This window comes from Garra rufa, chromosome 17, assembly GCF_049309525.1.
Source record: "Garra rufa chromosome 17, GarRuf1.0, whole genome shotgun sequence".
Lineage (NCBI taxonomy): Eukaryota > Metazoa > Chordata > Actinopteri > Cypriniformes > Cyprinidae > Garra > Garra rufa.
The window spans coordinates 9,392,029-9,404,207 of record NC_133377.1 but is presented as its reverse complement, the minus strand read 5'-3'; the positions used below and the strand labels follow the sequence as shown (position 1 = coordinate 9,404,207).

The window sequence follows — 12,179 nt, the reverse complement described above, 5'->3', positions numbered from 1 at the left end:
TGTAACAGGGAGTCAAGGGAGCAGCAGAGATCCCAAGATGGACCTGCACCTGTGTCACGTTCCCGGGCATCCGACAGTGGAGGGGATTCACGCCCTCCTTCCTCTGCTGAAGATGGCTCCGTGTCCCCCTCCAGCAAGCCAGGCTGGGCCGAGGAGGGTGGAAGCGACTGGAGCACTCAAGCAAACGCAGGATCTTATCAGGTACGAATCTCATCTCTCCATCCAGGTGCAAGCCCTTGGTACCACTGGCCTTTGGCAAATAATGTGCAGTCACTGTGAGGACAGGAACATGCTTGTTGTGTTTCCTGGATGACTCACTGATTGATAGATGTACCCCTATGCAGGGGCATAGGCCTGGAATAGGTGGCCCAAGGGAGCAGCCTTCCCCCCCACCAGGTCCACTTCTTGTACAAGGGCCCTACTCCTACTACCGCCAGGTACATGGGGAAAGAGTCCAAGAAATAGGACGGATACGACATGAAGCACTAGCAAAAGCATGTCGGAGATAATGGAGATTGTGGTCGTGTCGGTGAACTTGAGTTAATAACCCGCCTTCTGTCAACAGGACCGGCTTTCGAACCAGTCGCCCATCTCAGGCCCCATCCTAGCCCCCCAGAAGCCCAGTGGTGCCCAGGCACAGCAGCAGGCGGGGGCATTGCCTGGTGGGCTGACCCCTCCTCCCTCCAACGCCCTGCATCCCCAGCAACAGGGTGAGGATGAGGATGAGACATGGCGGCAACGGAGGAAGCAGTCGTCGACTGAGATATCTGCTGCGGTAGAGCGTGCCCGTCGGAGGCGTGAAGAGGAGGAGCGGAGGATGCAGGAGGAGCGCCGTGCTGCCTGTGCGGAGAAGCTGAAAAGACTTGATGAAAAACAGCAGCAGCAACAGACTATGAAACCCAGCAGCCCCAGTGATGCTCCCACCAACAGTCCTAGTCCTTCCTTGTCTGCACCTGGTTCATCTCCCAATGTCAGTCAGCCACCATCGCCCTGTGTGGACATTGAAGAGCCTCCTCTATCATCCGCTCAGGGAAGCGGCGCAACACTAGGGTTGAATATTAATAACAGACAGCGGGCTGGCAGCAACAGCAGTCATGACTCCAACACTGGTTAGTTTTCCATAAATAGTTACAGTGAAGCATGTCTAGTGCTTTTGTTTGAATGGGCTGGATGTATTTCTTTATCGTTCTGACACTTGGTGGACTTCTCTTGGTGAATTTGTATTTGTTTTTAATAATTGTCAATGTAATGTGTATGATTGTATCATTTTCTCTTCATTCAGAGTCTCAGCAGGCTTTGCAGCCTCAACCCACCCAGCATCCACAAACCCCGGATGTCCCAGTGCCTGGAGATGCCAAGGAGGAACCTGTGGTGCATATCCGCACTAGAGGTGGAGATGACACAGTGAAGGTAGTTGAAAATGTCGGTGGAACAGGACGGCAAGGAAGTGGTCCATCTGGGCAGGGCTTTTCCAAGTATCAGAAATCACTTCCTCCTCGTTTTCAGAGGCAACAACAGGTATGTTTTGTCTTGGAATATAGAAAATCATATTCATTACAGTGTTGTTTTTGACAACCATCTTAGATTTAGTCTTAGTCTTTTGGACTAAAATGCTTATTAGTTTTAGTCAAATTTTAGTCACTTCTAAATGTGATAGTTTTAGTCCAGTTTTAGTCGACGAAAAGTCAAAAAGGTTTTAGTCTAGTTTTAGTCAAAAAAAAGGGGAAAAAGTCTTTTAACAAATTAATGTAGGTCATTATTTTTGGTCAAGTATTTTGCTGTTTGGTAGTGTCACTTATAAGTTGTGAAAATAGCAGATCTATAGTTCAACACAATGTGAGCTTCCGGATCGACTATTTTTACCAATAATTACAATAATGAAGGAATGGTTTCAGACATAAAAGACACATATTTGAAATACACCCATAGGTCCTCTCACCGTTTGAGACCACCCTGTGTGCAAACTGCCGCCATCATGGTTAATCGTCTGTCTGTCTGAGTGACAACAATGTGACGTGTTGAGCGTAACCAAACAAGGATAGAATGCTAAAACGGCTTGCCATACTAGTATGGCAAAGAGTCTTTAATGCTAAAACGGCTTGCCATAGCGGCAGATACTTTTTCGGTTTTAATTGGCATGCACAATAAGCAGAAATGTCATGCACTTTAAACGTCTGACGGACCACCCACTAACATTTTCGTCTATTCTCGTCTCGTCAACGAAAACTCACACACGTCTCGTCATGTTTTAGTCATCAACGAGCCATTTTTATCTCGTCATCGTCTCATTATCGTCATGAAAAAAAGTGGCGTCAACGAAATGATTTCGTCATCGTCATCGCTGACGAAAACAACACTGATTCATTAATCAATATACACTACCAGACAAAAGTTTGGACACTTCCCCATCAAAGAGAATGAGGAAGTGTGTCCAAACTTTTGACAGGTAGTGTATATTATAAATTCTCTCATTGTGACTTTCACAATAATTGCTTCAGTTAATAAGATAGAAATAGAATTTTTAGAGTAGAAACATATAACTGAGGTGTGACCTTATTTTCATAGAGGACTTAAGTAGATTCTTTTAATAGGAGTAAACCACTTTCAAACCCGATAGGGATGTATCAAAACATCACAATATGATAACATTTGAAAATAAAAGACAGTTAAGAATTGAAAAAAGACATTTTAAAGTAAAATTTTTCTATCTAATGCTCTTTGAGAGTTCAAAATTAAGAGCTCCAACCCATCTTCTTAACTAAGAAACTTAAGTCAGAAAAAAAGTCTGTCTAAATTACATTCACACTGGTGTTATAGGATAGCCTGGCTAATGCCAAACCACGTCATGACTAGGGTTGGGAATCGAAAATCGATTCCGATTCTGGAATCGGATACTTAAGATAAAGAATCGGATACTTGTTATAATATTAAAATTTCGATTCCTCGTTTCGATTCCTGGTTGCATTTTTTTCATCTAGTGATCTGCCAGGACCTTCCGCGCGTGCAATCTGCCAGGACTTTACGTGGTAATGTAAACATCAGTCGAAAAGATGGATCACGGTAAGCGTTTAAAAGTGTGTCTACGCTTTGTAAAAACCGAAGACAAATCTACCGCTGCACGCAAACTTCATCTTAGAGATCTGCAAGGGACGGATTTTAGTCCTGCGCCCGCCCACTCCAGAAGGAATATATGTTATTTCGTCCCGCAAAAGCCCACATAAGTCACTTATACCCCCGCGGGAAGACAGGTATCTACTTTATCTCTTGGCTGCATGAAACAAACCCTCCCGGTAATGTGAAGGCAAAGATGACCAGAGTAATAGTAACGAACTCGCGCGTGCCTAATGTATTCATTCTTGTATCGGAGTCGTACATTAGGCACGCATACGTCCGCTGTTGATTCACAAACTATTCATGCTTTCGGTGCTCTGATCCATAGTATTTTTGCGTGAAATTTCAAAATATTTGCATAGTTTTCAAAATGAATGTCCTGTGAGTTTTTTTTATAATGAATGCTTACCCATAGAGGTGGATCTTGTAAGGGTCAGTGGTGTTTAAACACATATGAGCACCAGCATAAACAGATTTACAATGTATTTACTGTATTTTCCATTTATATGTTTATTTTATAATAAATACAAACAGTAGATATTCAGTCACTTCAGTCACAAGAAAGAGTACTCTGAAGTTGTGAAGAATGTCTGAATTAAATAATTTAGGTGCTTTAAATCTGTATGTGTGTATTCATGTTAAAAAGTTAGAGCAGAGGATTTTCTTTTAAATTCAAAAGTATAGCTTTAATTTAAAGTTTGTTTGATTTTTTTTTTTTTATAACATGCAGGAGAAAAATAAAAGGCAAAACAAATGTTTAGGTTAATAAAAAAAGTTTCAAAAATAAACACTTTAGAGGAAATGTCAGGCCAGAGCCATATAAAAAGAAATCTTTTTATATGGCTCTGTGTCAGGCATAGGGGGGCCTTGCAAAATTGACCCGAGAAGAAGGGGGCCCTGATATAAAAAAGGTTGAGAACCCCTGTAATAAAATAATATGTTGCAAGCTAGCACTGAAAATAAACATGTTTAATATATTAATGTTTGACTTTTGTGTTTGTTGTTTTTTTTTTTACTGAATCGGAATCGATAAGTGGAATCGGAATCGGAATCGAAATCGATAAAATTCAAACGATACCCACCCCTAGTCATGACAATGTCATGATTCGTGGTCTGGGAACCACATGTTCATTTTCTCGTATTTGAGGCGAGGTTTACGAATGCCCAGAGCCGTTTATTGGGCGCTACGCATGTCTATCAAATGCGCCTGTGCGTAGCTCATAGCTACAACTGTCGTGTCCGGTGTAGACACGGTGTAAGGCTGCATCGAAAGATAACTTCGCGTCTGCTGCCATGCTGGATCCATAGTTATAAACAACTGCTTCGGTGAGTTGTGTAGAAGGCATCATCGTCTTGCTGCTCCCTCCCCGTTCTGTGATTGGTTCCCCATCTGAGGTGAAAATTTGGTCCATGGACTCCAGGCTGCCTAGCAGCGTGAATAAAATCGTGCTGTGCGCAAGGCAGCATGGGAAAACCCAGGCTAGTTATAGGAAGCCAAACAAATTCAAAAATAATAATAACAATGACCGTAATAGTCATATATTGAAAACAATTGCACTGCAAAATAAAAAATTAATATTTCATATGCTTATTTTTGCTTTACACTACAGTAGGGAAATTACAATACCTTATAATTTCTACATTTTTAAGAGACATTTTGAATTTGGACTAGTAATATTCCCCATTTAAACAGCTAGCTGTCAGAAATTCATACTGCACTTTTAAACTTTTATTTTGATGGCAGTAAAGCTTTTATTTTGTAGGAAAACTCCAGCTTCAGCTAAAACAGCCTTACAAAAATGCGTCTCACTACAAATCTAGTGAAATGCTGTAATCATCTGCTGCGAAAATAAAGCTCAACAGGTGGCCATTGCATTCCCAAACATGCGTTAAATAGAGATGCACCGATCTGGATTTTGGGGGCCGATCACCGATCACCGATCACCAAAAGCAGTATCTGCCGATCCCGATATTACCGATCACAGCGTCAAATCCATAAATTCTTCAATATTGTTGTCTCATGTACAAACATTGACATTGTATTATTAGTATAAAAAGTAGGAAATGAGAAAGTATCATGAATTGACCAGTTTTATTGCAGGCTGAGGCAAATTTCAATATTGAACACTCTCAAGACTCTCATAGACAACTTGGACTCAGCTTACATAGAGTAAGTGTTGCTTACTATCTTAAACTGTCTTTTGGCAGTAATTATGTACAACACAACATTTCACTCTTTTAGAGCTGACACAATTGTGTTAAATCTTAAAATAAAAAAATGATTATGTGCAAAACACACATGTGCACCATAATAAACATTTAACTCTCAGGAGGCTCTTTCTTAAAATCACAATTTAGAGTTTAGCAACAAGCTTTTTGTGGAAAAATAAAATAAATATGCCATACATATGCATATACACATACATATACATATACAGGGTGCAATTTGTGAAAAAAAACAGAGGGGGGGATGCTTTTAGAAACTTTTTTTTCTCTCTCCATAGGGAGAGGTTGACCAAACTGTTACTGTAATCTGTTAACAACGCGCATTATACCCGTCTTTTTAGGCAAGAACCAGATAATTAGTGTCAGGTCATGAATTTTTTTTAATATGACAGAAGCTGTATTATATGATCACAATTTAATAAAAACATTGTATTAATAGTAATGGTTTAATTTCAAACAACGAATACATTTTATAGAGAAGGTGAGCAAAGTATCAACGGAGCTTTTTGGAAACTCAGAATCAGTAAACCACTGCGTCGCAAAAAGATTCACTGTTTTGAAGCGCTCCAATCGGATCGCGAATCATTTGATTCAGTACGTTCAACTTCAAAGCGCGTATGGCGAATCATTTGATTTAGACGACTTTAAAGCGCGTATTGCAAATAATTTGATTTAGATCGGGACGTAGGAGCGGCTTCGCGGGACGTTTTATCCCCACCGTGGATAAAAATAATTCAGCAGAGGCAGGGATGCATAGACCAGAGGGGAGGAAATCCCCTCACCGGCGACGTCATCTTCAGTGTTAATGCGTTGTAGAGACAGCCACGCCCATTAGGAGACCCTAGTCTGAGAAGTGGGAATGCGTGCTCTGGCGGCTGTTTGTTGTTGTAAACGTCATCTGATCGGCCTGCTCTGATCTATTTTGAGAACTCCGATCAAAACCGATAGCGCCCCTATCGGTCGATTGCGATCGGATGCCGATCGATCGGTGCATCTCTAGCGTTAAACTCAAATTACATGCAGTAAACGAGTTTACAGCATTCATTTACTGTAAACGTAGACGTTCTGAGGTGCGGAAAACACCGGATCATGAGCTGATTGTCTGAAAGAAGTGGGCACTTTGCTTTGAAATGCGCAGCGAAAACACACTTGATAAAGGGATTAAGCCATATTGTGTTTTCAGCTTTAGTTCGTTTGACAGATATTGTGAAGAAGCATAATGGCCCAAAAACACAAGTTTAAAGACCTTTTATGTTAGAATAAGAAGTTAACATATTTAATACATACATATTTTAAACACTACACTTTTTCCCAGAAAAAGTGACCATGATGCTATTACAATACCACAATATTGATAATACCGTTACATCCCTAATACCCAAGTAAAAATGTAAAGAGCATATTTTATCTTTTATCATACTAACAAACATACATCTCTATACTGAGATAAACGTTTAACCAACATAAATAAAATGTGGCCTGTATCTTTTGTGGACAGGAGCAACTTCTCAAACAGCAGCAGCAGTGGCAGCAGCAGCAGCAACATAACCAGGTTGCCCAAAATCAGCTCCAGTCTCAGCCTCAGAATCAGCAGGGCCCCTCTCCAGGTGCCACACCACAGTCTGGGCCCAAACAGCCAACCCTTTACCCCCCTGGCTCAATGGGACGTCCTCCACCTCTGCCTATGAACTTTGATCCCCGCTGGATGATGATGCCCTACATGGACCCCCGAATGATACAGGGACGTCCCCCGCCCATGGACTACTACAGTCCCAGCATGCATCCTTCTGGTTAGTAAATAACTGAGATCAGCTGTGAACCATTAGTCAGACAGTCTTGTTTTCCAGAGTTAATGAGGGCTTTTATGTTTTAGGGATGATGAGTCGAGAACGTTCTGATTCAGGTGGCTCTGGGTCAGATCCCTTTGATCGGCAGCAGCATGGTGGACCTCCTCATCCACATCGTGGTACACCTCCAATGGATCCCAAACTGGCCTGGGGACCAGATGTTTTTCCAGGGGGTACTGAGGGTCGAGGTCGAAGCTCCCCATTACGGCAGAAAGCTGTTGAGGAAGAGGAGGCTGGCAAAGGTCAAAGGTAACAAGAAACCATTTCAAACAGTTTACATACACCTTGCAGAATCTGCAAAATGTTAATTATTTTACCAAAATAAGAGGGATCATATAAAATACGTTATTTTTTATTTAGTACTGACCTGAATAAGATATTACATTTACATAGGGCTGGGCGATATGGCAAAAAAAATTATCACAATAACTTTTTTCATATCAGTCGATATCGATAATTATCACGATAAATGTCTAATCTTTAAATCTATCAATTTTAAATGCAGATTTTTACTCCTGAATGAAAGAAAAACCTGACAGTTAATTATTATTTATGGCTTATTGTCAGAACATGACAAATACTTTCCAAACAATGACTACGTTTACATGGACACCAGTAATCTAATTAATGACCTTATTCTGAATAAGACAATAATATGATTAAGGTGTTTACATGAGTTGCTTTTAGAATATTCCTTTCATGTTCCCGTTTTACATGTTATAGTGCATAGATCGATTAATGACACACATCATTAGGTCCACACGCGACAGTTCATCTTCCTTATAGACTTTTGGATGTTTCGGTTTTAATTTTACAAAAAGCTTGAAGTGGCACTGGACATATGCAACAGATATTTTAGAATGTGTGAGTTAAAATTTGCCGTGGTCGCATTTGTGTGAGTGCATGCTGTGCTGCTCCAAAGCGTCTGCTCCATACAGCGAGCGTTTCAGAGCCAGTCAGATTTTAGGGGAAAAAAAAAAACACACGCAAGCACAGTCACCGAAAGCCAGTTTAGTTTTACTTTTTTTGTTTGTTTTCATTTTGAAAACCCTGTTATCTTTGCCGTTTACCTCACATTACGCTTTGGAGGCTTTCATTTATATTTTTTATTAATTAATTTGATTGCTCAGTGTTTGCGCGCCCTGTAATAAAGTGTTTAGTCGGAATATAACACAGCATGCGATGGAGTCCATTCCTCGTCTTATTAGTTTTTGTTAATAAATGCTATATAAACTAGTTTTATTTTATTATTGTTATGCTGTTTAATTAAAAATAACAAATCCATCTTTTAAGAATTTGTTTTAATCTTAAAATTGATAGGTGGAGCCTATATATGTAAGCAAAACCAAGATCATGAATTCGAAAGTATACGTGAAAAGCATCCTAAGACATTCCAAAAGCGGAAATCCCGTTCACAAAATTAAAATCACAAATAATACTAATGAAAAAGAACGGGCTGAATGTTAAATACGTTTTCATAAAACTATAAATTATGATAACAGACAAACTATTTATCAGCAATGAGCATTGATTAATCGCATGTTGTAGCAAAAAAAAAAAAAAAAGAAATCAAAGCATATGCACATGCGACCAACTGAGAACGTTATGCAGCGTTCCAGGCAACCCGTTACCCGTGTTTTTCCATAACTTCTACCTGTGAAAGTGCACTGGAAAGGCAGTCAAACCCGTGAATTCCCACCCGTGAACTCGTACTAGATCGACGTACTCCCAGTTCTGAGTTCTGAGGTGACATAGCCCGCGAAACAACAATAAAGCCTCTAGGGGTGCAGTGTTTATGCAAGTGGCACACGGTGGGAAAATAGAGTTTAGGACAACATAACGTTGCAATCAAATTATTAATAATATAAAAATAATAAATGCTTGGTGTGACTTGCCTGGAACGCTAAAGTCCTGAGTCGTGGTTTGAAGATGTGATTTACGAGCTCAAAAACCTGCCTGGAACGCAGCATTAGTGTGTATCCTGTCACAAAATATGGCGAAAAGTCCTACACAAGGAGAATAGTGTGATTAAGGTGTGTACATGTCTTCTATAATGCGACTAAAATAGGAATACTCCACCTGTCTTAATTCGATTTGTATTTACTTCAATTATGACTTTAGTCGGATTAAATTAATCAAAAATACCAGTTTACATGGTTGCTTCATAATCAGAGTATTGTCGTAATCGCATTAAAATCGGAATATTGTTGTCCATGTAAACGTACTCAATGATCAATTGAGGTAGAATACAGATTAGAATATTACTAGTAAAATCAGCATCAATAGAATACAATATTATTAATATTACAGGGTACCTGCGGGGTCTTAAAAGCATTGAAAAAGTCTTAAATTTGATAATCTCAAATTAAGGCCTTAAAAGCCTTGAATTTGGTATGCGAAGTCTTGGATTTCATTACAAAGGTCTTATTTTATTTATTTTTGCCTTTCCTAGGATTAAGATCATACCGTAACAAAATTAACTGTTACTAATGTAGGTTAATTAAAAATTCATGCAGCGTAAAGCTGAGTGCACCTCGCGCTCCACGTCATAGCAGAAAGCGCGAAAGCGTGCGCACCCGTTACTATGGTTACTAGGTAGGGCTGGGCGGAAAATCGAGTTCTGGGGATATATGTATATGATTCCCCAACGCGATGCGGGATTATCCAATATCTTTCATATCGATATGGTTTGAGGCCACACATGCGCGTGCGGGTTCTGCGCGAAACAGAAGGAAACAGGAACACGCAACGCCGGTCAACACAGAAAACATACTGGTCAGTAAAATGAAAAACAATGGTTCACTTATCTGGAGATGGTTCAGATTTAAAATTTCCTATGAGCAGCAAAAACAGCCCATCTGCAGGGAATGTTATAAATCAGCTGTATCAAACTGTGGAAGCACGGCAAATCTCTTCCACCATTTAACGTTACAGTTTTACAATAAAGTGAACTGCCAGCCAGACGGGCTATCGTAAAGTAAGTTAGAGGGCTCCTGCCAGGTCCAAAAACTCCTCAATTTAGTTGTATCAAATTTAAGGCCATTAAACGTTTTAAATATGTTAAATAGCATAAGAAATGTCAATTATAATTTAGGAGGTCTAACATTTGGGGAGGGAAAGACGAGAATCGCGATAGGGCTGGATTATACTTCAAAAGGCAATGATGTCATTGAATAAAAACATAGGTACTGCACGTTTTAAGGTCAAAACGCCACACGGATGTCTTTATATGAATGTATCTGAAGGGAACCGACTGTCCTCAGAAACATGTCGTTGGCATTTTCATTTCATGTCTGATAAAACTGCGTCAATGCTGTTTTGTATACAGCCGTTACTAGGGAAACCGTAATATTTCAGCGCTCCTAAAGCGCCCCCCCGTGACGGAGAATGACATTTTATTTCCACATTTTTTCAGCTGTTTGTCAAATTATGCAGCAACCACAAAGAGTTGTAAATGTGAAAGAAGTTAATGTGCTTTCTCAATATCTAAACAATTAAGACAGTAATATTTATGTTTTAAATATAGAAATAAACTATATACTCAATTTATCCCTTTTAATGGTATAAAGGCTGAAATGGCATTGTATAAGCTATTTTGTTTTTGTGTGTACCTGTATCTGAATTATAAATCATGCCATTTTATTGCTGAATATTCTACATTACACTGTCCAATCCTACTCATACTGTTCATTTTACTTGTGCAGCTCTCAAAAAGGGTCATAAATTGCCTTAAATTGATATTTAAAAATTCTGCAGATACACCAAATAGTGAAATAAAATTACTTGCTTGATATTTGTGTATTGAAAAAATTGCAGCCAAGGCAGCAGAGCTGCGAAGTTCAAATTTATTTGTTTATTACAAATCAAATGTGTGTTACGCTGTTGCGTATGTATTAAATATAACTGATAATTTAAATAAAATGTTTAATTTAATTCAAGTAGCCCACTTGTACATAAATATTTTCTAGGGTTCAAAATTTATACAGATTTGACATTTTCCCCTCATACTTCTGTCGGAATGGGTACGAAGTTGGCATTGAATTTCATTTGAAATGGTATTAAAAAGGTCTTAAAAAGCCTTGAATTTCATTTGGAGGATGCTGGGGGTACCCTGTATTAATAGAATATATAAAACGTTTTTATAAAAAAATAAGTGTAATATGATACAACACTTGTAACATGGTTCTGACTGTAAATGCATTTTAATGATATTTATCATTCAACAAAAATAAGAATAGACAAATCTTTTCAGCATGCCAATCCCTTTGTGCAGCTGATTTAACACATTTTGTATAAATATAAAAATATAAATATAAATAAAAAAATAATAGCTCAGGGCTCTATGCTTGCTTTTCTTGCTAGGAGCGCTTGTGCTCCTAACTTAAAAAATTTAGGCGCACATTCTAATTCTAGTTAATGAACACATTCTAAAACTCTGATAAAAAATGTGCCTTCCTATTACGAGGTAATATTTGACTCCTAAAAGTGATTTACAGGGGAATTTTGTTTTTTACCTTTGTTTTTACCTTTTCAAATGTTTAATGAGGCTCAGAGGTGACATGAGTGCAATCAAAATCATAAATTCATGTTGAGATTAATGTTTTAAATAAAAAAATTAATACAGAAAAATTAAAGATTTAAATAACTGAACAGATCTGCCACCAGGTGGCGGTAAGACACTGATTTAATTACTGAATCATATCATTCCTTTGATTCGTTCGAACGGATGGTTCATTCGGAAATAAAGCAAGTGAATGTCTTTATGAATGGGAAATTGAATCATTTCATTAGATTCATTTAAAAACGTACGTTTCATTCATAAACGAAACACCGCTGTGTTTGAATGGAGATGTGCGCAGTTGTGACTTGTTTCAGACTACTTTTGACGACGAAATGGAACAAAATCAGGCAATAGTGTTGTAGTCAGTCAATGTAAGTCACTTAATAATAACTTCTTATAAACAATGACACTCTCTTTACTGCACAATCAGTCTC

At 38.8% G+C, this 12,179-nt stretch overlaps 1 protein-coding gene across 2 annotated transcripts in view; it reads left to right on the top strand.

Moving 5' to 3' along the window:
* LOC141289175 (protein PRRC2A-like) overlaps positions 1-12,179 on the top strand; it is a 37,775-nt gene that overhangs the window by 18,787 nt on the left and 6,809 nt on the right. For both annotated transcript variants that reach the window (XM_073821281.1, XM_073821280.1), the window contains exons 11-15: positions 9-201; positions 566-1,109; positions 1,283-1,518; positions 6,836-7,127; positions 7,211-7,433. In XM_073821281.1, the coding sequence (XP_073677382.1) occupies positions 9-201; positions 566-1,109; positions 1,283-1,518; positions 6,836-7,127; positions 7,211-7,433 (1,488 nt within the window). The remainder of the gene's footprint in view (positions 1-8; positions 202-565; positions 1,110-1,282; positions 1,519-6,835; positions 7,128-7,210; positions 7,434-12,179) is intronic.